The sequence below is a fragment of the Anopheles ziemanni genome, chromosome 3 (genome assembly GCF_943734765.1).
Source record: "Anopheles ziemanni chromosome 3, idAnoZiCoDA_A2_x.2, whole genome shotgun sequence".
Classification (NCBI taxonomy): Eukaryota; Metazoa; Arthropoda; class Insecta; order Diptera; family Culicidae; genus Anopheles; species Anopheles ziemanni.
The window spans coordinates 17,679,578-17,706,522 of NC_080706.1; the positions used below are offsets into that span (position 1 = coordinate 17,679,578).

The following is a 26,945-nucleotide window of genomic DNA, read 5'->3' on the forward strand; positions in this document are numbered from 1 at the left end:
TTTGTTTTGTTTAGCAACAGTTTCGCAATAAAAAAATAATCGCTGTTTATTTGTGTATGATTTGACAGCTCAACGGTAGTGATGGCAAAAGTAACTAAATAGGGAGTAGAGATAAAGATTCTAGCTCACCACTTGGTGGGTTATTTATATCCTTCTTGTTGACTGTTCAAGTAAAATAAAGGTACAGTACTCGGATAATATTTAGTCTATGTCTCGGATAATATTTAGTATAGTCTATATGATTTAAAAAAAAGTACCTAAGTAAAAAAGTAGTACCTAGCTGGTATTGTTATAACGTGTACCTATAAACAGTAGCTAGGTCGAAAGTTACAGTCCCCTTCATCAGACGTCAGCGAGCGCTGAGACGAATAGGTCGCAGTTATTGGAATTCGTTTGTAGCAGCCTACGGCTGGCTTAGTAATTTAATTAAAATAGGCCTAATCGAACGTAAACCGAAGAGCGCCCTATTCATTCGCAACTTTCTACACATCCTGCCTTATTCCGTCGACGTGGTCGATTCTAGTTTCTAGGTTGTAAAGTTTCGTGTTCTGTCAATCCATCGTTGTGCAGAAGGTTGCAATATGTTCGCCTATTCTACCGAATACGAAGCTGTAGCAATGGTATTGTGATAGTGATTGCATGGAAAACAAGTTCGACTAGCAATGCAAGTAACTATGCCCTTATCGACAGTGGCGTTTACACTTCAGTGAAATAGTCAGTATCAAACTGAAGACTGCTGCAGTATTATCACCGCTTCGGGTATCGAAGGTTCACATTAGAAAGAGATGGTTCCGAATGTGCTCAATTTCCTGGTAAACCCGTAAATATTCAGAAACGCATGACAAAGCACATGAATAATATAAGCCTGGTCTAGGAATTCAGTGTAGCTGGCTACCACGGTTGAATAGCTTGCTTTGTTGAACCAAACGCTTCAAGGAAATTATTGTTTGCGGTCGATCATCCGACCTAAAGTTACCCGGTAACGTGTCAATCGTGCAATGGAATTTGCCGAGTTGATCCTTACGCCGAAGCTGGATGGTGTGTTGCTGTACGATCAGTTGAGCGAACGACCCGTGGACGGGACACTCTGCATCACCGGTCACCATCTTATACTCAGCACAAGGAAGGAAGGTGCACAGGAACTTTGGGTAAGTGGGAATTAACCTACGAAATGTTTCCCATATCGCACAGGTTATCTACAGTGACATTTTCATAGGTATTTATCGTACCATATGGTAGGGTTTTTTACTGCCCCAGCATTTGGTCCGATATCTACAGACACTGGAAATATTAACTTTTAGGCTCAGATTCAATCTGCTATTCAAAACAAATGGCTAATTCGAATTTTGATAAAAATCTGTTGGGTATCTTAACACGTTGAGCGTTGGTATGGACACAGGCTCTTCGGGACCGACAGTGTAGTATCTTTTTAGTAGTCAGACTTATGCCACACATGCCGTCTGACTCCGTATTTTAATTTCTCTGTTTTGTCTTGTTCTATATCGTCGAGACATGATTGAACGTGAAAGCACTGCTCGCTCGCCGTCGATGGTTTGCTACAAATCGCTAGCAAAACGGAAAGCAGTACAATCTGCTAATAGCGCGGTAAAAGACGCAACAGATGACGGACATATGCAATTTTTTTTGTGCTGGAAGGAATAACAGAACTGCAGTTTGTTATGTTGGTACACCATGTGCAATCTATTTTAGGTTAGCGTTGCCTACAGAAGGCGAAAGCAATGGCAGAATTTGCACCGATTGAAGATTCCTTAAAAGTGTTGCTAAATGAAGGAATGTTACTCGTCGATTTTTTTTTAAATATTGAACATTAGGTTCAGAATAAAATGTTGATGTAAAACACAAGCAGGGCATAGAAGAGACTAGAAAACCTTTTGTTGAGTTAAGAACTAAAGCTAAATAAATTGGTGGGCCGATCATAACCTCATTTTCCGATCATTCTCAATTTATAGTGCTGAAACACGAGAACAATCATGGTGAATTTGCTATATGTGCCCACTGTGTTAACGTTACAGCTTTGATAAGAAGAACTGTGGAGTTTATCTTTACCCGTTCTGCAAAGATCCCGAAAAAAATCTTGCATGATTAATCACTGTGTCCGCCATTTTGTTAACCACAGATATCAGGCATATAGGAAAGTAGTAAGTAATATTTTTCTTGTAAGCGATCTTTTCAATTCGTCCTATGTTAGAACATTGTCATATTTATTTGATTTAAATATGTTTATGTTTAATACATTCTTTTTACTTTCTCCAACAGTTACTCCATCAAAACATCGACCTGGTAGAACGGAAGCCGAATATCGTTAACAACATCCTCGAAGGTGGCACCATCATTCTGAAATGCAAGGACCTCCGTATAATTGCGCTGAAAATTGCGTCCCCACAGGAGTACTTCAACATCTCCAATTCGATCGAGCAGCTGTCGAACCTAGAGGAGGCGAAGATGTTGTACCCATTTTTCTACATTCCCATGTACAACATGCTCGAGGACGGCTACTCACTGTACCAACCCGAGCAGGAGTTCGCAAAACTATTGGCGACCAGCGACGACTGGCGGCTGACGACGGTTAACAGTGCTTATCAGGTGTGCCCTACGTACGGCGCTAAGCTCGTCGTCGCCCGCTCCATCACCGACGAGCAGATTGTGCAGTCCGCTGCCTTCCGCGATGGTGGCCGGTTTCCGGTGCTGTCTTATCGGCACGGCAATGGGGCGGCGATGCTACGCAGTGCCCAGCCGGTGGCGGCACCGGGTGTTACCAAGCGCTGCCGAGCTGACGAAGCCATTCTGAATGCGGTGCTCGGCCGCAGCAAGAAAGGTTTCATCTTCGACACGTGGGGTAAGGGCAAGAGCAGCACGACCGAAACGGACCAGCACTACTCGCAGTGGAAGAAGGTGAATAGGCCGATCGGACAGTTTAGCTCGGTGTCGGCCTTGCTGGATAGTTTCGTCAAACTGATGGATGCTTGCAATGACGTGCAGTGCAGTCCGGACAAGTGGCTTTCCCGGTTGGAAATGTCCGGTTGGTTAGGGTACGTGCTGAATGCCCTCAACGCCGCTTGCGTAGTGGCACAGTGCTTGGATCAGGAAGGCGCTCCGGTGTTGGTGCACGGAGGCAAGGGGTTGGATACGACACTCGTGGTGACCTCATTGGTACAAATTATCCTCAATCCAGACTGCCGAACCATAAGAGGGTAAATTTTAGTTTTGCAACTTGCAGGCAACTTTCACTACTTCAAATAACACTTTTTTTTTCTTCTATTTTAATCACAACAGCCTCCAGGCACTCATTGATCGCGAGTGGTTACAAGGGGGATATCCATTTTCAACACGCCACAAGCACTCCTGCTATACGCCCACCCATCAGCGAAGGAAAAGTTCTAGTGCCACATTCCTGCTATTTCTAGATTGCGTTTATCAGCTGTACGCGCAATTTCCGTGCAGCTTCGAGTACGACCACCGGCTGCTGGTGACGCTGTTCGAGCATAGCTATTTCAGTCAGTACGGTACCTTCTTGGGCGACTGCGAACGCGAACGGGTACAGCTGAAGGTGTTCTCCCGTACCACAAGCCTTTGGTCGCACCTGAATCGGCACGAAGTGGTCAAATCGCTGCTCAATCCATTGTACGAGCCGAACCAGGCAGTCATCTGGCCGTCGGTGGCACCGATCAGCATCGTGCTGTGGGCAGAGCTGTACACGCGCTGGTCGATCGATCAATCGCAGTTGAAGATAACATTCGGACAGATACAGGCGCTCATTAGCCGGGAGAAGGATTTGCGCAGCCGGGTACTTAAGCTTCACCGGCAGCTGGCCGAGTTGCAGCGAGAGTATCAACTGGTTCGCAATGAGAAGAACGGCAACAGTAGCGGTAACCATAATCACTATAACCGCCAGCTGCACGATGCAGATGTAGACGATCCGGGAGATGACGGTGACGAGGAAAGTGTGTCCTCCGATGCGCTGGGTTCGAGTAAGTAGATACCAGTAACAAGTCACACGGCCTTATGCTCCTATAGGTAAAGATAGCAGTAAGTTAGTTAGCGCCTGAAGACGGCAAGCGTATCTAGAAGAAAAGTTTAATCGTTATGCGAATAGTTCACATGTCCGTGAGAAATTCATCTGTAGCACAAGCTCTCTGAGTTTTTTCCCAAATGGATGCACTCAGTTATCCAACTAGTTTGCAGGTAATTTTGCTGATGAAATTCTTAGAACGTGTTTAAAGATGGTAATTGCCACCAAAGCCACAATTTAATTAATTTTTGTAGAAGTTTTCGTATATTTGCATAACTTAACTTATTTACAACTCATACGTGTTGCTCCGAAATACATTTTCTTATGTTGACTTCACTGGTGCAACTCTGGCGCCGCGGATCATGGAAGCCCTTTCCCTTAGTTGTTGCGACCATTATTTTGGTCTCTATTAGACGGACGCCTGTCGTTTCTCGTGTTAGCGTATCCGTTTTGCCTCAAACCTCGTCTGTTATTGTAACCGTTACCATACCCTCTTTGCTGATAGTTGGGTTGGTATCTTTGGTTTTGTGGGTACCAACGATCTCTGTTCCCTGTGCTGGAGTTGGCGTTATCTGAGTCTTGTCTTCTAGTCTGTGTTTGTTGTTGGCGAGCCGCCAATACCTGTGCATATGACTTTCCATTGTCCAATTCGACGGCTACTTCAATTGCGTCAGCGAGCTTTTCGAATTGTCTTGATCGAATGACACAACGTGTTTCGATGTCCATCATACCATCGGCCAATGCTTTAAGCTCTGTTTTTGTGGCCTTTTTGTGAGCCAATATCTTTGAAACTTCCTCTGATATATGTAAGGTTTAAAGATGTAGCTTCTATATTCTTTACTATCCGTTTCCTTTCACACTCTGACTTAAACTCTCTCTGCTACAGCTCGTCGCTCCTTTTTATATCCTACCATTTCTATTTCCATGGCTACTCGATTACTTTTTCGCCCAACTCACACGGCCTTTCCTGACATTTCTTCCGCCCCGGAAGACCTATACTTTTCCTATAAAATATTTGATGACATTAACCTACCCGCACGGCCTTTGCGGGTAGGTTAATGTCATCAAATATTTCAAGGTGTAGCTTCTCTATTCTTTATTACCTTTTCCTTTCAAACTCTGACTAAAACTCTCTCTGCTACAGCTCGTCGCTCCTTTTTATATCCTACCATTTCTATTTCCATGTCTACTCGATTACTTTTTTGCCCAACTCACATATATACGCTGCTTCCAGCATATTAGTGAGCCTCTCTATCTCGTTTCCGAATTCCTCAATGGAACCGTTTTGTTTTGCTGCGTTAAGCTGTGCTACTACCATTTCAGGTGTTCTCTTCTTCCTACATTTTTCTGTCAATTTATTTATTATTTCCTCTAAGCTACTAGGATCGTTTCCGACCGCTTCCTTTGAAATGTTGTTCTTTTGGTTACTGTACCACCGATCAAAGTTTTGCATTTTGTTGTTCAAAAGGCCTAAAAGGATTTCACAACTGACACCCAAAGTTAGCGATAAAAGCACTCACACGTACCTGCACTATTTCTTCGCTAAAGTTGATACCTGTTAATTGCATGTTCAACTCCTGCACGAGTGGCCGCAAAAATGGGTCCAAGTTGTCTGGGGTTTTTTTTTTTGACCGCAAAATATACTGGCAACCATCACCGGACATTCGGGTAATTCTTTCACTTTAAAAAGATTTGGCCAAAATTGCGCTGCGCTACTTTTAAAAAGAGGAAGGCCACCATCCTTAGAAAGATCGTCGTGACCGAACTTCCTTAAAATGGCCAGCATCAAATTCAGAAAATTGCAGGAAAAAAGTCATACAGTCCCCAAATATCTCAAAGCCTATTGCAAAGTTTTAAAAGAATCTAAGAAGCTATAAGCTTCTATTCAAAACCCTTCAGCTGACTCTTGAACACCATCTTGATTGCTATGTTCTGCATCTTCGGCATCATCAAAAGCATCAGTGTTAGTATTGCTATTTATACCTTCTACCCCTCCACCTGTATTCTCAAAAATGAGTTCAGGGTATAGGACACCTTCGATACCATAAGCTCCTCGTTGAATACGTCCTTCGACAACGACTTCGGTTACGAGCTCATTTAAACTAAGATAAACAACCTCTAAAATTTCTGATAATATTGTTGCCATAACAAGCCTTGGTAGTTTGTGTTGTTCCCCGTATGTGGTGCTGTCGCTTTAGTAGTTCTGTTAATACACGAGAAACAGAACGTATGCTCACACACCTTCGATACCCAAAGCTCCTCGTTGAATATGTCCTTCGACAATGGCTTTTTGTTTTCTTTCATAAGCTTTTCAGCATCCTTAAGGTACGATCCTCTACGAATTGAGCGGAGATAATCTCCAGTAACCTCTTTCACTATGCTCGTGGCATGAAGATCTTTAGATCCGTCCACTACGACTTCGGTTACGAGCTCAATTAAACTAAGATAAACATCCTCTAAAATTTCTGATAATATTGTTGCCATAACAACCATTGGCTGTTTTTGTTTCCGCTTGTTTGGTGTGACCTCTTTAGCAGTTCTGTTGATATACGAGAAACAGAATGTACGCTCACACACCTTCGGTGTACCCAAAACTGCTGGTTGATATGTCCTTTGACAAAGGCTGGAAAGCTTTTCAACGTCCTTAAGTACGCTCCTATACTAATTGAGCGGAGATCATCGCCAGTAACCTCTTTCACTATGCCCGTGGCATGAAGATCTTTGGATCTACGACTGCGGTTACGAGCTCAATTCAATTAAGATAAACAACCTCTAAAATTTCTGATAATATTGTTGCCATAACAACCATTGGTAGTAGCTGTTGTGCCCCTTATGTGGTGCTGTCGCTTTAGTAGTTCTGTTAATACACGAGAAACAGAACGTATGCTCACACACCTTCGATACCCAAAGCTCCTCGTTGAATATGTCCTTCGACAACGGCTTCTTGTTTTCTTTCATAAGCTTTTCAGCGTCCTTAGGTAAAGGAGGTACGTATCGTCCTAAGGTACGATCCTCTATCAATTGGGCGGAGATAATCTCCAGTAACCTCTTTAACAATGCTCGTGGCATGAATGATTAGATTAGATTTAGATCTGCCACTGCGACTACGGTTACGCTAGCTTAATTAAACTTAAAAAACAACCTCTAAAATTTCTGATAATATTGTTGCCATAACAACCATCGGCTGTTTTTGTTTCCGCTTGTTTGGTGTGGTTTATTTAGTAGTTAAGTATTCACCTAAACGGTATCTTAAGCTGCTGGTTGATATGTCCTTTGATAAAGGCTTCTTGGTTTCCTGCAAAGCTTTCCAACGTCCTTAAGTACGCTCCTCTATCAAAGGAGTGGAGATCATCTCCAGTAGCCTCTTTCACTATGCTCGTGGCATGAAGATTTTTAGATCTTTCCACTTCGACTTCGGTTGCGAGCTCAAATAAATTAAGATAAACAACCTCAAAAATTTCTGATAATATTGTTGCCATAACAACTATCGGCTGGCTATCGTTTCCGCTGTATCACGCCGCGAATATGTACCACTGCAGTCGTCATCGGCTGATACATATTGTTTTCCTTTGCGAATGTGGCTGATGCTGAAACGACAACGTTTGGCAATGATGGATCTGGCGATGTACTGCCCAACGGACCAATGCCGTGCATTACTGTATGGTGCTTCTTATCGCACTGCTGGCATCGAAATTTGGAGAAACAGCTCCTGCAGAAATGCCCCGGCGACAGGCAGTTGCTGCATAGCTTATTATTGCGCACAATTTCGATCTTCCAATCGCCTGGAAGACGCCTGAAATCGTCGCACTTTGGTAAGTTGTGTGGTTGCGCGCAGACTACGCAGGGCGATTGAGGCTTATTCTCTGCGGCCAGATGTACTGCCATCTTCAGCGGCTTCCGTCTGGGTGCTACTGGCTCCACAGGCTTATTTTCTTCGACCGCGTCGAGAAGCCTGGTTTCGTTTTTCAGAAACCTCATAAGCTCCGGGAATGATGCAGTTGGATCCGTTAACACTAACTTCTCCCAGTCCAGCTGCGTCTTACCGTCTAGCTTCAGCAGGACAATCTGTGTTAAAAGGATTCTCCAATGAGATGGATCCTCCCCCAGCTGAGCCAGCACCTTCACTTGAGTCTCGCAGCAGTTAATCAGTCCGTGGATGGTCTCGACAGTGGCGTTTTAGATTCGGGGATATAGTATAAGCTCGTTGGTGTGTGGTATTTGTTGGCATACCTGTCCACCAATGCTTCCCATGAAACTTCATACGTATGTTCTGCTATTGGATAGCTCTCTACTATTTTCAGCGGCTCCCCCACGAGGAAGCTCCTCAAATAGTAGGCTTCTTCCACGTTTGCTAGCGAGTTGTTGTCATGCACGACTTGTTGCCATACCAACCATCGGCTGTTTTTGTTTCCGCTTATCTGGTGTGATCTCTTTAGTAGTTCTGTTGATACACGAGAAACAACGTATGCTCACACACCTTCGGTGTACTCTAAGCTGTTGGTTGATAGGTACCTGAGAATATTGGTTATGTGCTTATTCAATCCAATCCACGTTTAGAAACGACACATGACGTTCAGTATTTTAAGTGTTTCATTCATTCACCAACGACAAAACTGAAATGCAGCTTGGTACTCATGAGCTCGGTTTCATTAGTTTCCCATAAATAGTTAAAAGGTTTGGCACCATAATCATCTTTAAACTAGTTCTAAACATTCATTTATTTACTTACTCGCAATCCTAGTTGCTTTTCAATCGCATTCCAATGGGTAGACATACAACAAAAGTTCCAAAGGACTACACGGACATGTGAATTAAGCGCTTGTACGGAAGAAAAATAGATGCTCGAAAAAGGATAAAAGACACTTGAAGTAAATATATTCGTATTAGGCATATGCTAGGTTTGGCTAGGGTAGCGTCAAATGTGTACCATAGGATCAGTTTAAAGTCCAACAACTACAAGGCGTTAATTAGAGGGGTCAGAGGAAGTTAGCTAGGTAAAAAGAAGAAAGTAGAACTCAGGAGAGAACCCAGCGTGTGTTAATGGCAGTAATGGTCACCCTGAACAATATCACTCTGTAATTCAGTGTCAATTCGGCAATGTGAAAAGTGAACTAATAAGACATGAGCGCGCCCGAAAGCTTAACAAAAATACACGCAATAATATATATATACTTTCGAGCCCCGCGAAAACCGCAATTATAAATTAAAATCAAGCATTCATTCGCCTTTCGCCAAACGTACGCTATGCGCTCTACAACCGACAAAATTGGCTAAAAATATGTATGATTTTTTTTTTCTTCCTCTAATTGGCGTACAAGCAATCATTGCGTGCGTAACGTGAAGCAATCGGGGAACATAAGCGAAGAAAGGTATGATAATTTCTCCAAACAATATTTTCCGCAGTTCTTCTTAAGAAAAGCAAAAAAAAAAAAAGAAATCGCCTTACAAATTAACCCAACCATGAGCATCAATTCGGCTAACAATTTTACTACAACTTCGGGCCGTATTATTGTTATCAGTAACTTGCGATGTTTTAATGAGAAAGTGTAATATAAACATATGAGTGCACGTATTTTTCTAACAATTATCGGATTTTAACCTCAACTCCCGACAGTGATAATTTGTTCCCGTATTTTATGACTCGTAACTCATCTTCATCCATGTCAATGTACTGTACACTAACCACCAGAGACGTTGTTGTACGTTGAGGCGCACACGAGGGAACACAAAGGGAAAACGGTAGTGAGTGAAGAGGACTGATAGCAGGGGAAAGGGTGCTAGGCTGGAAAAGGATCATCGATCAACCAACACACTGCTCTAAAACACGTATTTTGTTTATCATTATTAGCGTGATCTCCCATAAACAAAAAAACATGGCCTGTAGGAATAAGAACACTGTCGATATTGTTACGACTTCTCTACACCGATGAGCATTATCAAATAAAGTCGAATGTTTGTTTCGTTTGTAATTATGAGTAAGCTTTTGATATGACGCACAGCTTCGATGATCGCTTTGCGATCGGACCGAAAACGAACCTCGTACGGTGAAAGTCACACTTTACTATGAAAGTGTGTAATTAACAACATTAAAATAAAGCGTATGGTAAGTAGCATCGAGCGATTCAAACATGTTTTTGAAACATTGGTATTCCGTCGAGATAAATATGGTACTTTTTATTGCTGTCTTCATAGGTAGGAAAGGACGTTGGTTCTGCATCTGCCACGGTATGATCCGGTTTCCAACTCCATCGTTGGTGAGTTCTTCTTTATTGAACGATTGAATGAATACGCATATTAACCTTGAAGATTTAAATTTGTCTCGTTTGCTGCTGGTTATAGGAGAAATGAAACAACAGATGTGTTAGTTGTTGCTGTTTTTTTTTATTGCCAGATAAACTGCGCTCTGCTACCTTACAAATATTAGCTACTTATATAGACCATACAGACACACACACTCACTCTCTCTCAAGTCCTGTGCCGTTTGCTTTTCGGGACTCTAAGCCTATAGCTTTTTTCAAACAATTCCTTTTTTCTTTTCATATAAACCATCGCAACTGTAGAAACTGTTTTTTTTTCTGATAACCATTACGACGTTCAACATCTAACGTTTTTGCCCCCACGATTCTTGTCCCTTCTTCTTCCGCAAACACTCGTTTCCATATGTACAGTACTGTGTTTTAATCGGGCTACTTTGTTTTATGAACTAATTATTATGTTTTCATTACTGCTTTGATATGCTCCGATTTTGTTCGTTAAGTTTGTGCGAAATGATGAATCGATCGTACGTAAATCAATAGAAAGATTCCCGAAGAGGAGAGAGTTGTTGAGTTGAGATGATGCACAGAATTGGAAAAAAATAGTTAAAACAAAAACCAGAGACTCACACCACATGTCTTTTTTTTCAAAGCTAAATTTTAAGCAGTACCCAATTTCTGACGTTAAAATGAAAAGCCGTAAAAAGCGATACAAATACAAAACACTAGGTTAATAATAGTTAATCACAGGGCTAACACGCGCGCGCTCCCCATGTGCCGCCTCCGGTTCCGCGTACGGTCTCATCGAAAGCGCATCTCAGCACGAGGAAGGGATGGGGGGTCAGCACATCATCGATGTAACAATTTGGTTTAGTCTTTTTAAAACAGTGTTTGTTTCGTTCAACTATTTAGTTTAGTCCTATCGTAACTGGAAACATATATCTTTTTTTTTATCTCTATATATAGTTCTCGCTTATCTGCTCCATTATTTCTAGCGCCACGACTGGGTTTCGATTGACGGTCTTTCGGAACGTGTCAAAGTAATTAACTATATACTGGATGAGTTGAATTCAACGTTAGCGTACGCACCCAACCAACATTTCACTCTTGTGTACACCGTCTTATGATCGTCGATCGTCCAGCTGTTGATGAGTTGGACGCTAGCTGCCTCAGAAAACCTTTCGTTCGTTGCGAAGGGGAAGAGATTCTGCCACCTTAGACGATGTGCTCCGGTCGACGCCCATGGATGGGTCGCCCGGCACTGCATCACACGTACTGCTCCGGCGCTTCCTCGTCCTTGATCGTGGTGTAGTGGACCTTCTTCGAGACGTGGTCGACGACCGGTGTCAGTAGGCCGCGCAGTTTGTCCTTGCTGACGTACAGCAGCCCGGCGACCAGTGCCAGCAGCACGCAGCTGAGGCACACGAGCACGAACAGCAGCGTCCCGGTGTGTCCATCCGGGCCGGTTCCAGCACCACCGCCGGTCCGCAGCTTCCGGCAGCGTCCGACGTTGAGCGTGCGGATCGGTTCGCGCTCCTGCCGATTGCGCAGACACACGAGCGCATCCAGATTGCGCACGGTCACCTTCGTCCGATCGAGCCAGTCGATCAGCGGTAGCAGGGCGCAATCGCACACGAGCGGATTGTAGGTGAAGTCGACCGTGAGCGGCACGGTGCGATTCGGCTCGGCCTGCACGTCGTCGAGCAGGGCAAGATCGCGCGGCCGCACCAGCTCGAACCGGTTGCGCTCGAGATCGAGAAAGCGCAGCCGGGGCATGCAGCTGAGGTTGAAGTTCAGCTCCGTCAGCATGTTGTCGCCGAGGTGCAGATCGAGCAGGGCGGGCAGATCGCAGAACACGCGCTTGTCGTTGAACTGCACGATCTCGTTCTGCTCCAGGTGCAGCTTGACCAGCTTGGTGAGGTTGCTGCTGACGAAGATGTCGTGCAGGTCGGCCGACAGCTCCGCCGACGTGTTGTCCGCGAACGCGTTCGTCAGGTGCAGCTCCTGCAGGTTAACGAAGTTGGAGAAGACGCGCGGATGATGGTGGTTGTACTCCTCGTCGTCGTACCGCGAGATGCTCAGGTTGTTGTGGTTCAGGATGAGCCGGCGCACGTTCGACACGTGATGGTACGACTTGCCGCGGATCTCGCGAATGCGATTGTTGCTCATGTCGACGATCGTCAGGTTGACGAGATCGTTCAGCGCTCCGAACACGTTCCACGGCAGCTCGGCCACGTCGTTGCCGTTGAAGATGACCACCTCCGTCTGCAGCGGCAGGTGCTCCAGCATGATCGTATCCCGGAAGCCGGTGTTGGTGCAGTTGACCACGTACTGTGGGCGGAAGTTGTACATCTGCATGCCGCAGCTACACCGTCCCTTGAAGTGTGGGCCACAATCGTCCGCCACGGTTAGCGTAGCTAACAGGAGGGCAAGCAGCAGCGGAACCAACGGCGCACTAATCCTTCGGAGTTTCGCCATCTGAAACAAAAGAGTTTTTTCTTCTTAAAAAAGGAGGGTTTGCTTGGAATCTACTTGAAAACTGGATGCTTTAGTGCGATCTGTTAAAAACGTTTTAACTTCGCCAATTTTTGTTAGAATTATGTGATCTGCAACCAGCTGTTGTTATGTACATTTGTTGACTATTTTTTGACCGTTTTAAGTGGCTATCTTCACCCTGCATTTACTGTACGAGCTCGGTGTAAACGGAAAACGACAGGGAGGAATTTGTTTTTCCAAAACTTTGATAATTTCCAAAGTTTCATAGTAACACACCCCGCCCAAACCAACAGAGTGCTCGCGTACGGAATGAACGAAGAAAAACATGGGATGGGAACAAACTATGGAATGTTCTGAATTGTGCAACTTTTAGGTCACGTTGCGGCGTTAGTTTTTGTCGTAAAAATATATTTAAAAAAAATTAAATACTTTTTCTTAGAAAAACATTTCATTGCTTTCATGCAATCGAGCCACAAACCTTTTTCTGGTCTAAAAGTTTTTCTTCGAATGTTACTTATGTTTTGCTTGATAACTTGTTTCTCGCCGCTATTGGAGTACCGAAAAGTAACGAGTTCTAGAGTTAACCAAGCAGTAGTGTTGAAATGTGAACCTCTATTTGTCATTTAAACATTTTATATGTACAGTAAAATTATCCATTATTGTAAGACTGGCCCCATTAGAATTTATTACCTGCCGATAAAGAAGGTATATTATTATTTGTTTAAGTATAAATTCTACGAACTTGGTTGGTTCCTTGGCCATTGCATTTTTTTTTTGGTTCCTCATGAAATCCATTTCCTCGGCCATTAATTTTGCCCCGGTTGACCACGTTATCTGACCATTGGCCATATAATTTGTCACAGTAGGTACCGCAACGGTGCAGGCGGACAATTCAATTTGTCCATGGCAGGGAAACGGGAAATGAACATGCATGACCCCGTTTGAAGTTTCCACCATAAATCGCTTGAAGTGATTTTGGGAACTCCATTTTTCGTACCGTCCTTCCGCGTGATTTCCCGCGAGAACATCAGCACTTTCATGGTCCATTAGAATCCATCAAATTTCAGGTCCCATATTCTCATACAATGTTTCGTGTTCAATTATGTTCATTATTTCGCTCAAAAATGTGCGCAGATGGGCTTGGTAGTGCCCTCGCGGAAAATAAAAAAAAAAAAATCAAACATACAAATTAATGAAATAATTAAGGAAAATGCTAAAAGCAACGTTCGCAACGTGGTTGAATGTTTAACTCGTTTTAACGCGCAAGCGACGTCCACCTTTCTGGAGCTCACCGGCTCACTTCAACCTACGACACATCATTATAATCAGGTCATCGATTCGCGGGCCATCCACCCCCCCGAGGGGTGGTTTGGGATTGAATTATCATCCGACCAACGCCGGACGATGATGTCGATTGCGCCTTAGTGCGTCGTTGTCGGGTTAGAAATCCTTCCGGTCCGTAATAAGTGTTTTGTGGCCGCAACGGCGATAGATTGGTGGTCGGTTTGCCGGCAACCGGGAATGGCAATGAATTTTTGATACCACTTGTATCACAGCCCCAGTTGTGGGGAAGTTTGTGTGTGTGTGTTTTGTAGCCAACAGATTCACAGAAACCGAACCCCGGCCCATTTTTTGAATAGTGGTAAGTTTTAATAGTTGTTTTCGGAACATTGGCCTTCGTTGAATATTTCAGATGGAAAGCCTCCCGAAACACCTGAAACCATCGTCTCGGGAAATCCAAAAGTAGATTTTGGAAAATGATGACTTTCGAATATCGTCCTTTGATATTGGTCCCTTCGATATTGGGCCTTCGTGGTTTGTCCTAGATCTACGTGTGATGTTTCTTCACGTGTGCTCGATTGGGTAGAGTACTCCGGGGAGGAGATATTTTGGTTCAAACACCTTTGAAACCGAATATATTACGATTAGCATAATCACAACATAATTTAGTGTTTATTTAATTGCTGATTGTTTAATTCATTGCTATGTAAAAGTTATTAAAACATCTCACTTTGTCTTTCATGTTAAAATAATGTATGGATAATCGTGCGTTGCAAAACATAATAAAAAACCTAGTCATAATTTTTAAGTCATAATCACATTCATATTTAAATGTTGCAACCCATTAGCCGCATAACTATTATTTTAGCCTCGGATATACTAAATATAGCCTTCAAAAACACTGAATGGTAAATTTGTGTTGAGCTTTCCGCCATTCAATTTGATGGTAAAAAAGATTTTCGTGGAGTCAAAAATCGCTGCCATAAAATGGGGAATAATAATTACAATTTCAGCCCCGAACCTACACCCTTTTTTGCATTTTTTTTTAATTTGAAAAGGTACCTTCCATCTAATAACACTCTTGCAAACGGGCGGGGTTAATTAAAATAATAATATCTCTATCCATGCAGACGGTCGGTAGCAAAGTTTTGGCGAGCCGTACTCCATCACGATGACGGGCAAGGGTGGGTTACCGTTCACTCAACCAAACGGGCTCGGTGATGAAACGATCCATCGCATGCAGGTCCAAACGGTCGAAAGCCCGAAATCGAAAGGATCTCGGCCCCCCAGAACCCCCGGCGTGTCGGCGACAAGGTTTGACGAAGAATCTACCGAGCTTTCGATCGAGGAGCCGAAGGAGTATAGCGGGTACCTAAGTAGGCTGGTGGCTTAACACTCCCTCACGAATAAAAGGTTCCTGCCAAGATGTCGAGCTGCCAACGACCTTCCCGTGTGCCGAAACAATGAAGAAATGATGGATTTTTTTGTTTTCGGTTGTTTGATCTTCTCCCCGCTCTCGGCAAAAGCTATCGGGAGGGAGTGTCACAGGGAAAATTCCAAAGGACATACAGCAGCTTCCGTGCTATGCGAAAATATGGCGACACTGTCAGACAACGGATTTTGACACGGGGCCCCATCGAAGTGGAGGAGGAAAAGGAGGGTTGGACCTGATCGGCCCGGTTGGTGTCATAAACATAAAGTGAACGGGGTTCCAACGGGGTTGAAACAGCTTAGGTTTATCAAAGTGTGTCGGTGTGTGTGTGTATATAAATATCTTCTGCAGGAAGTTTAATTGGTAAATTTTGAGCGACGAAAGATTTCCGAAAACGGCACGCTCCAGAAGCGCTTCGGAGCGCTCCTTTTATGATCCCTGGGCTCAAAACCCTGGAGAGTGATCAAAGTATGAATTAGAACGAAACGAAGAACTGACGACGACAACGACGACGATGGAGACGACGATGGAGACGACGATGATGATGATGATGATGATGATGTAGGTCGATCCCATTTGCTGAAGGTGGAAACACATTTCCGTGACGCAGAGCCGACTAGAATGGGGCTTTGATATGGCTGATGGTGGTGGTTGTTGGTGTGTGTTTCTTTCGTTCCCGGCACGCCACACTTGTATCACTTTCGATGGCATGAAAAGGTATGGAAAATAGGGGGGGGGGGGGGGGGGGGGGGAGAATTTTCATATGTCTCAAAGCATCCAACGTTTGTTCGTTCGTCCTGATTGCACCATCATCAACCAAACACACATTCACATAAGAAAACCCAACGCACACACACAGTTTTCGGTGCCATCGATGAGTCCTGGAGATAGATCTTTTGGAGCCATTGTTTCCATTTTTCCTCCCGAGTCGGGGAAGAGGAAAGCAGAGAACAGGGGCAAGACAAATGGTGCCACTATCGGCGCACACATCTTTTGAGTGTGTGTATGGGGGTGAGTTGGTTTGGGAGGTGGTAGGTGGTCCAACAAATTTCGAGTTCTCTCGGCTGTGAAAAACCCTGGACCCCATTCAAGCCCCCTGATGAGGGCAGCGAGTGGAAGAAGGGTGGGCTACCATTTTTATATTCAAAAAGAAAAACAAGTTCCCGTCTCCTCCACCGATCCTTTCCGATTGGTGCGGGTTTCGGGTTTTTCCGTTTCTGACACATGCGTGTGTGTGCCCCCTTCCCGTGTTTCGGAACAAAATTGTTAAGGTTCCCGAAAACGCTTCAAATGGAAAAAAAACCTTCGGTAATAAACTCCACTTTGAACCTTCGTAAATGTTTAAAATAACTACCGACGCGGAACGGTGACAGGGTCAGAGAAATCTCTCGGCTTGGAACTTCATTCGACAGGAAGAAAGCAAAAGTCAAACTCGATGATGAGGGCCATTTGGAGGGAAGTAGAAAAACTGTAAATAAAATGCTTGCATTTCCCGCTTGGCGCTCGGTCCATATGTGAATTCTTTTGGGCGAGCGATTTTAATGAGGCTTGCGTGTTATCCTTTTCGTTCGGGTTTCGCTCGGAAGAGAGTTTGTTTCAGTTCGGGCAGAGTAAACACAAACTCTACGTTTAACTTTCCAGTAGCAGGGCAAGTTGTGTGTTTTTTTTTAATAAATGTTCCATCAACTAATGGGTTATATTTTTTATTGGCCCTCAAATCCTTATTTAAATGGTTGTGCGAATTTCCACGCTCAGCGTTTGTTACTCTTTTTAATTGAAAATAAAAAAAACCACCAGGGAAATCCGAATGAAGTTTTCGTACAAAAGGTCTTTTTTCAAACGGATTCCGGGAAAAAGTTTCCGTGCACCTGATTTATGAATACGGCTTAATTTTTTACTCCTTCGAAACTTGTTTGAGAGAGCTCAACCCTCCAAAAGCTTAATTTTTCGTTTCTTTTTTTTTAATAAAACAAACTTTACCCTGCCCTTTACCAATTTATGTAACTTTTATTCTTCTACAATTAAATCTAAAATACAAGAGAGAGATTCAATATTTTCTAAGTATCATTAGTTTGTGAAAGTTGAAACATAATGTTTCAAAAAGCTTCACAATGGTACATGTCACAAGCTAAAACAAAATAAAAAAAGGTTTACTACAACTTTACTTACTTTCCGTCGATGCATTAGCGCTACTGCTTCTACCCATTGAAATAAAAGAAAAACTTTATATTTTTAATTCTAATTAAGAAGCTTCTCCGACTTCCTATCGAAAACAATATCCCTTTGCACGCCCTAAAACTAAACTTGTCCGTTTATTTTTCGGAATCAAACCCTGTTGAGCACTCCGGTGGTTCAGCGGACCAAATGTTTTTGATTTCGGAATGATTTTGCCTGTGTGTGTGCGTGTGTCCGGGAAACAAGCACTGAAGAACAAACCCACGATTGTAAACGTGGGCCAGCGCGGAAAGCCGGGTCCCGGTCGGCAAGGGTTGAAAGTTTAATGAAAGCCGGAAAACAAAACCCGGCTTCCGGAAACGGTAGCGAGCGTGTGTGTGTGTGGAAGGAAAGGCAAGAAGTTGTCCTGTAGTTTCCGACGGTTCGGTTTACGGGCCGACGCCACCAACCTCTGCCCTCCATTACGCCATACATTCCCAAAGGGCCGCGTGGATGGTGGTAAAACTTCCACAGGAAGGCATAATCTAGGATGGTTTGCCCAAGGCTTCCGGTTTCTGTACGGTTCCGTTTCCCCTTTGCTCTCCTCAACACGGCCGCTTACTTTTCGGTGCAGGAGCAGCGAAGACCGAAACAGGAAACTCCCAAACTGGAGCCGGCCCCAAAAGTACCTTCGCTCTCCGGGAAACCCGAAAGCCCTGGCGGGCCGACGGCCGGTTTGGCATTTAGCAATGCAAACTATCCAGCATCATGTAAATGAGCGGCAGCAGCCGGGCTCGTGGCCGGTACAGTTGGCTCAATTTGCCAAGCCATTGTGGCAGGTGTGGCTGAAAGCTGATGAGCGAAGAAGTCAGCAGGAATAATGGCTGGTGGAATTTTAGCTCCGGCCTGGTGCGGCCGCAACGGGTTTTAAGTCCGTCGGGTTCGCTGATTTTGAACCTTTTTCCGGTGGAGCAACCACCAGCCGCGCAGTCAAAAGTAGCGCAAGTATACTTCTTACGGTAGAAGGAAAATAAATAAAATGAAGTGGTGTACAAGAAATGAGCGTACAGTGCTCTTATCCGTAGAAATTCTACTTATACCGCGGGGAAGGTTTTTGACCAAACCAAATAATAATCCTTGAACTTTCCACTAAAGATAAGGGCGTAGAAGTGGATGAAGCAAGGCGGAGAATTTGTTTTTTCAAACGACTCCGGATTGTAAAATGGAGGCGCATGGTGCTTTGTACCAGTTAAAATATTTTTTAAACACTGTGACTGCCAATCCCATAGTGGGCGACAAGAAACTATGCTCTAGCCGCGAAATTAATATATTGTTGCAGAAATATAGTTGTAGGCTATAGTACTTTCAAAAATGTATTTTTTTGGAAAGCTTAATTTGTTTGCAGTTTTTTTTGTAAACAAGTCTTTGTATTTGGGTATTTGTCTTAGTATTTGTTTGAAATAAAACAATTCATTAAGACTATGTCCTTGGGCTAAATAGCTTGGCAATTGTAGTGTTAAAACGACTTTTAGTTCTCAAATGGAGGCGCATGGTACTTCGTACTGGCCTTGTATTGTTCCATTGGCAGAACGACGAGGGCGGGCGACAGGCCTTTCAAGGGTGAAAATATCCGAAAAAAGAACCTCTTTGCGCCAAGAGAGTTGATGCGTGCTTGCGGTTTAATATGAACGTGGAAAACCAAAAAACCAAACACAAACAAGAAACTTTCCCACAACCAACGTAATAAGGCTTCCATTTCTGCTAGAGCAACTAGCAATGCTAGGGGTGAACTGTAACGTAGCGAAGCTTTCCATGGCTTACGTTGATGGCGCACTGGATGATTCGGTTACAAATCGGTTCTTGGGCTAAATGTGTTGAGCTTTAAAAATAAAATCCGTGCCTGCACAATCCTCCGGCCCGTGGCCTGAACGCTTCACCATTCTATTTCCCATCACCATCACACTCGTCGCGAAATTACCGGCCGGATATTTTGCCGAACGGAAATTAGATAGATTAAGCGATAGGGGAAAAGTGGAGGAAAAACAAACCAACCCCAATGGGGTAGAAGACGTCAAGTGGGCCCTGCTACGGGGCTACGAAAATAATCTTAGCAATCTGTTGCGTCGGACGGAAAGGAAAAAAGTTGCTGACGTCACCGAGACAACGCAGCGTTGTTGGAATATATTTCACAACCTTACGTACAAAAATGTGCGGCAAGTGGAGCACAGTTTTATGTTGAGGATTCTTCTTCGAATAACCGTGGAGCTATTTAAATGTTTAGAGCAAACATAGCTTCACTGATACAAAAAAAGTTCAAATCATACATCCATCTCTAACGTTTCAAACCATGTAGTTATCTCTATTTTGTGTAGACTTATCAGTTTATGTAGTTTTAGTTGTAGTTGTTTTAATTTCAATGATTTGCTTTGAGCCAACCTTTCTAGAAAACGTGTCGTTCCAAAACTTTGATAAAACTTGGGCATGCTATGGTAAGCCTATTAAATTTTAAATTTAGAAGCGCCAATTTTCACTCAAAATAATTTAGTTTATTACAATTTAAATACCAAAACGAGTAGCGCAATTTGCTGTAGGTAATCAAAAATCTACTTAATGAGTCATCAAAAATAAAAAAAAAAACAAAACAAACAAATAGGCAAAAGTTTTAGGAGCTGGAAAAACTTTGCACCTTACGAAACATGTTGTTTTCAAACATAATTTTCATATGCTCCAAGTAGCGTATTCGAAATTCTCTATTTATAAGCTTATTCAATTTATATTACAGAAAATGGGTCGTTTAAGTGTTCTGAAGATGTTTTCTATAAGCTAAACTTTGTTTGTCTCCTACTTTAGCATCGCAAGGTTAAGTGAAACAAACATCAAAAAAATCCCTCGAGCCTAATCAATTGAAACTTTGTCACATATCCCATTTTTCCTGTAATAAAAGAGACACGGTTTCTTTTTTCTAACACCTCGTGTCTTCCACCAACGCACTTCACACGTGATCACGTACCGGAAGCGTGAGCGAGTGCCACTTGCTTCCCGAGCGCTATAAATGAGCTCAAACCCGGCGGGAATTACACCGGTAGATGGGATTGTAGAAAAATATGCCGATTACTCTTCGAGCTACGTGCCGTACCGTCGAGCCCTGGTGACAAACCATGCCAGCCCAAGAACCTCGTATCCGCCATCCGTGAGATTCGTCCGTCGGAATGGAATTCGGCTCCCAGCGGCTTGGCTAATTTTCAATGTAAACGTTCCGAAGCCGAAGGCATTATGGAGAAGAAGGGCAAAAACATTATGAGCTGCATGTTATGCAGAAGAGGACACCCGCAACTTTCCCGACCACACCGAGCCGCCTCGCGTTTTCCACGAACCTTCGCGGTAGCAATTTCGCTGTCGAAAACGGCTTGACTTAAAGTGACGAATGGGACCGAGAGGGTAATGGCTCGGAACCAATGTGCCGCCGCTAACAAAGTGCTTCCGTCGGAATGCCAACCGTTAGGATTGGGTGGGTGGGAAAAATCATTGCCACATCGCTCGATGCAAAAAACACCAGGCGTAACATGGCAATAGCCTGAAATGCTTGTGAAGGGTTCGGTTGGAAAAGGATGTTAGTTTTTTCTTTCGATAGAGAGATTTCAACTCAATCGAGGATTTTCATTCGGCACGCAAGGATACATTTGTAATCATGAAAAAATTAAATTAATTTTAGATTCTAACGAAAGGAGTTTTGAAATAACATCAATTGAAAATGAATGTATTATGATACAATGATTATTAGTCTCTATACCACCTTAAGAACATCGTGAAGAGGTTAGTATAGGTTTTTGAAGCCGATTTATGACTTCTAAAAACTATTACGTACAAATTGGTGTAGCATGGTGTTTGTGTGCACCCCAAAGAAAGGCGAAAGCTACAAGAAAAATCAAAGAAAATTGATGGCAATCGACGTTTTCAACTATCCATTTTAGTTACAAATACCTTAGAAGAGAAAACGCTTCTGAGAATTTATTATACCTTTTTCCTCCCAAATAAAATGAATAAAAGTACGCTAAATAATTGTAATGTAAATCAAGATTAAGCGAAAGACAAACAACCAATTTACAAATCTTTGGGTTGGCGTTGATAAAAGCCATCGCTAAAAATACCAAACAGAAAAGCAAAAACACATCTGCTGCAAACTCTCTTTGCACACCGTAAACTGTACGAAGGGCCCTTCCGAATGACCCCGGGGGGAACAGTTTACCTTCAACCTCTATTAGCCTCCGAAGGGGGTTTGGGATAAGTGCTGAAAGGGGGGTGGTGAGCCGAGGTGTTACACTATTGACAGTGGGAAAATATTGTACCGAGTTTTCACTAACAAACCATTACCCTCGGCTCGCTGTCGTCGTCGTGGTCGTCGTGGCCGTCGGGAGCACAACAATGGAGCTGGCATTGTTCCGACGGCACTACCACACACACACACACACACACACACACACACACACAGACCCCTACATTCCCGGAGCGAACCGGTGAACCTTAACCTTCCTACCTCGAGACACCTCCATCCCCGAGGGAGGGAGCGAAATCCCGTTTTCCAGTGTGCCATTTTCCGGACGGCTGCTGTCCCATTTGGCGAGTGTTTTTATTTCCCGTGCGCGTCACAGCATTTTCCATCCTTTCTAATGGGTGCCGCCGGAGGTGCGTCTTAGAACCCGGTTGTCACCTGTTACCCGAGCGACCGAACCGACGGGCGATACAGTGCCACATACCCCACATAGTCTGGTCGCCCGAGTGTGGATGACTTTGGAGATGAAAACCCTGGCACCGCCCACGACGAATGGCACGCGACGGAATGGCGGTTTTGGGAAAAACGGTGCACCCTGGTGACGATGCCGGTTCCTTTCGACATCCGCTCCGAAATGAAAATGGAAAGGAAAACCTCCGGAAAACAAAACACACACACACACACCCACAAACGCACGGCGTCGTCGAGCGACCTGCGTTTTGTGTGCGCAAACCGACGGATCCGGGGCCACGGCAGGGCGGTCATTAGCATATGCAAAATGTCGGTGTACTCGGTGGAGCATTAATTTAGCCACCGCGTTGCGCACGGAGAACTCACCGAGCGCGTGAAGGATACGACGCACAATGGTGGAACGTAGCAACCCGGGAGGGGGTGACTGGGGATTAGTTTACGATGGCACGGAATTGAGAGTGAAAACCGCACGCATACACACACCCCCCCTGAGGTTCAATTTTAGGTCGGTTTTCGGTCCCACGTTCGGTTCTTCCGGTGTGCTGGAGGGTTTAAGGCTCCTCCGGGCAGAATCGGATCGAACGCTGTCGTACGCAATGGCACACAAATGAAGACACATACGGCACACGGACGCGCCCGGTGTGTGTTCGGTACTAATTTTCATTACAGTGCAAATAATCATATCAGGGTGCGGGAGGAACAAATGTACCTGATTAAATGGCTATAAGTAACAAGATTTTCAGTACTTTAGGGCTTACCAATCGATTGCCTTCCGTGTGCTGCCAAACTAATTCTAAAGTATAGGTTCGTTAGCCTTTAACATCCTTATTGGAATTAAAAGTTTATTTATTATCGTTGTCATTAGGACTCTTAACACTCTGACGTCTCGGTTTTCATCCGCTCACATCACTTTGGTGTGCTGTCAACGCTGTCACCTGACACGCACCACAGACTACTGGATGTAAACAAATATCAAATGCGCCTTGAAAGATAAACTGACGTAACAAATTTACATGAAAAGTTGAGCATTATCCCTTAATATCCTTGCATATTCGCTATAAGTAGTTTATAAATTACTAATGTTTAATTAACTGTGAAGCTAAATGATCTGTTTTAGGGTGGTTCTAAGGTTTTAAAATAGACACCTTCGAAGAAAACCTTTTGTTTTCAAGAACATCGATCTATGTTCCGATAACTCTCTCGACAGTGGTTTAGCTTGGACTGAAATACATTTACTACATCGGATACGGTAATATTACGCTAATCTTTATGTTAGTAAAAGTGTGCATGTGTATGATACGGGTTTGGAAGATGACACTAAGGAACTTTCATATTTGATGAAGATTCGCATGAACCTTGCTGGAATGTTATGCCCTAACTACGATTGCTCTAATTTTCAACAACTCGGGATAATTTTATCCACAATATTACCAATGGTTTTCTAGTCAAAAGTGCTTTTTGTCTCAAAACGAATTTGTTATCGCTATAGAAAACATGTTTTTCCCGGTTTTTCTATGTATTTCAATGTTTTTTGTTTCCAACCACAACCTTGGTGATTAATTATCGACAATCACAAGCGCCATGCTAGGCCGATTGTAAATAAAAACCATGTACTCAGAACGACTTCAAGTCCTCATTAATAAAGTTAATTAGCCTCAATGTTTTGCCGGACGGTTCACTCCCACGATAGACCGTATCCAAGCCATACGGAACGAAGACGTCCATCGAGAAAACGGTCGCTTCCGTCAAGCTTCCGACTCTGGTGACGAGTGCGCGCTGGGAAAAACTGCAAAGGTCCTTAGGGTGAAAGTTGAACTGGTGCTTACAGTGTGGTCGCCCGCACAAACCAACAAAAATACACCTCTTTTTGAAATGGCAATGTGTGAGGGCTCACCCATCTCGCGTGGCGAATAAATCCTCGATGAAAGAAAGAAAAGGAAAGGAAGCAAGAAACAGAGAGAGTAGGAGAAATCGCAACCGGGTGATCCTTTGGAGCTCCGCTAAAACCTTGGCAAGTAAATCTTCACATGTAGGACGTTGGCACGGGATGGGGTAGGAGTCGGGGACCCTTTTTGACCACCACATGCGCCACTGGGATTATAATTGAATTTTCTAGAGAAAATTAATTCCAAGAACACAAACGCAAACACACACACACACACCTAAGGGGGCCATTTGCAGGGCCAAAGAACAAATTTGCCACGAGCTTGGAGCAACCGAGCAAAGGGGAACGCTGATTTACGGCTGGGTTGGGAGAAAGGGAGACGAAGGACGGGGAGGGGGTCCGTGTTTTGCTAGGGTCATTGATGGGTTTGCTCTCCGAAGACCCTGGGCTGGGAAAATGGAAGCGAATTAACAAATGGCAAACGGCTTTCGTCGTCGGAAAATGCTCGTAGGTCGTGCTCCGTTTCCGAGCTTGTATGTGTTGCGATTTAAGTGATTTATTCATTGCCCGTACATTCCCAACCGGATACAGAGATTATGTTTTCATTGTACTTCATTCGAACGGACCCTCGGGAAGAAAGGTGTTCCCGTACCGAGCAAGCATCAGTGCTTCCGCTTTTCCAACCTCAACGTATCTAGCCGGACTTTTCATTTATGCTGCCGAACGGATGATCCCGGTCGTACGGTACGAAGCAAAAAGGTGGCGTGGCGTGGAAAGACACAGTATTAATGTATCCCTGTGTGCACCGATGAGTAATTTAAAAGATCATAAATTTAATCTAAGCTTTGTAGCACAGGGAAGGAAAAATCCGGCCTGGGCAATAATAATGACTGCATTCGTCGTGGTAATGGGAAACCTTTTCACCATCGGGTGGGTCGAGAATGCTTACGCTTGGTTAGGAGCAATTTTAAACCGGCAGTCGTTTCATAAAGATTCCACACAATGTTATGCTGTACAGAATAGAACGTATAGCTTTATGAACTTTCAAGAAGTTGCTTGCCTGGTTCGACATTTTTGTTGGCCCGATAAACAGGGGAAAAGGTTCAACGAAGATAAATGAACAAAGCAAGATCATTGAGGGAAGAAGGGAGAGAAAAACAATCAGCAAAGTCACTGCGAACGACTTTATAACAAAATCATTGTCATGTTGAATCAACAAATCAACGTTCCTAGCAGAGCCCGGATCGTGGGGACCCCGGGCAAGGGCCTTTGGTGGGGAGTGTGTGTGTGGTTTTGGGGGAGGGAAGGATGGAAAATGTTTCCCCCAAACCCACCGGCTGAACGCAAACGATAATCGATGTGCATCGTCGAAAACCCGCGCACCAAAACCGTTCCGAACGGAACACATAAAAAAAAACCTTTTTGCCTCTGCATGTGCCAAACAAAACACCAAAAACGACTCGAGTGGATGGATTGAGGGAAAAGAAAAAAATGGAAAATGGTTGGAAAACGTAATAGGAATAGGAATGAAAAGGATAGCTAAATTCAAATTATAAATCAAACAAAAGGTAAAAGTGAACGAGCGAAACACGGAAAAGTTTGACAACCGACAGCAAACACAGCACGAGGAAAAACAAACAAAACCAGTCCGTACAGGCGGCGTGTCGGGGAGAGGACAAAAACCAATAAACCACAGCAACGGAAAGGCTCTTGGGAAAAGGCAAAGGACGAGGTTTGGGACAGTTGGTTCAAAGCGTTCGTGGAAGAAGACAATCGTAGCGGACCGTTCTGCCGTCAGCAGCCATTCTCTCATCCAATCTGTTTTGCCCTGCAAGGGAACGAATGTTAGCAGACTCGTGCTAAAACCGATCATCTGCCATACACTAATTGGACAGATGTGTCGCCTCGAACCGTAACCACTGGCAACTATATTAAAAAGGGGAGGTGGGTTTGTGAGGCTTGTCACCTCACGGAGAAACCGGCGACAACTAATAGTGCTAATGGTAATGAAGTGCGCAGTTCTGCCATCCTGGTTCACTATTTTTAGTGTTAAACCTATTCGACCAAAAGAGGTGATGCACAACGATCGGACAACAAGGGAATAAACATGGTAAGCGTTTTTGTCTTGTTTTGTGCACTTGCACACTGGTGGAGATGCACTCGAGTGATTTGCACATTCATTGATTCGCTGTACATTCGGTGGTAGGTTCAAGTGAATTCAGCTCAATTTTCCTTGCTTCTCAAAAAAAAAACCACCTCTTCATCACATTTCACCGCGAGTCGGTTGGGATCCATTTATTGGGAACTGTGCTTTGCGGTTAACCGGTGGCTAAAAACGGGGCAACCACCGACCGACATTATGCTGGGCAGGTGCATAAACGTGCTGTGTCCCCCGGGAGGGCTCTTGAGGGCGGGTCGTTGAATGGCGTACAACCGGGGGTACCAAGGTACTTGTGGCCTTATTTATCTAGCACCAATTAGCATAAAAATGGATTTGATTTCGATATTGATTGGATAATATATTAGCGGAAGAAAAATGCAAAAAAAGAAACATAATTAATGCAAATAGCACGTGGAAAAAAGACTAATTTTAGACGCTCGTTATGAGCATACTGAATGCGGTACGGTTCAATTGGTTTACTGTTTTATCTTTTTTTATATTCAAAATAAAC

The 26,945-nt window shown here is 43.9% G+C and overlaps 2 protein-coding genes across 2 annotated transcripts; one reads left to right on the plus strand and one right to left on the minus strand.

Moving 5' to 3' along the window:
• The first annotated feature begins 752 nt into the window (after positions 1–752).
• Positions 753–4,137, plus strand: LOC131289005 (myotubularin-related protein 9). Its single transcript, XM_058318194.1, has 3 exons — positions 753–1,148; positions 2,278–3,212; positions 3,295–4,137. The coding sequence occupies exons 1-3, from the start codon at positions 999–1,001 to the stop codon at positions 3,995–3,997; spliced, it is 1,788 nt and encodes a 595-aa protein (XP_058174177.1). The 5' UTR covers positions 753–998; the 3' UTR covers positions 3,998–4,137.
• Positions 4,138–11,550: 7,413 nt separating this feature from the next.
• LOC131288294 (asporin) lies at positions 11,551–12,762 on the minus strand. The gene has a single exon (XM_058317414.1). It carries the CDS (start codon positions 12,760–12,762, stop codon positions 11,551–11,553), a length of 1,212 nt encoding a protein of 403 aa, XP_058173397.1.
• Positions 12,763–26,945: the final 14,183 nt, after the last annotated feature.

Coding starts and splice junctions, on each gene's coding strand:
- LOC131289005 (XM_058318194.1), top strand. CDS start 999: ATGGAATTTGCCGAGTTGATCCTTACGCCGAAGCTGGATGGTGTGTTG. Junction 1,149..2,277: donor AAGGTGCACAGGAACTTTGG/GTAAGTGGGAAT, acceptor TTTCTCCAACAG/TTACTCCATCAAAACATCGA. Junction 3,213..3,294: donor GACTGCCGAACCATAAGAGG/GTAAATTTTAGT, acceptor TAATCACAACAG/CCTCCAGGCACTCATTGATC.
- LOC131288294 (XM_058317414.1), bottom strand. CDS start 12,762: ATGGCGAAACTCCGAAGGATTAGTGCGCCGTTGGTTCCGCTGCTGCTT.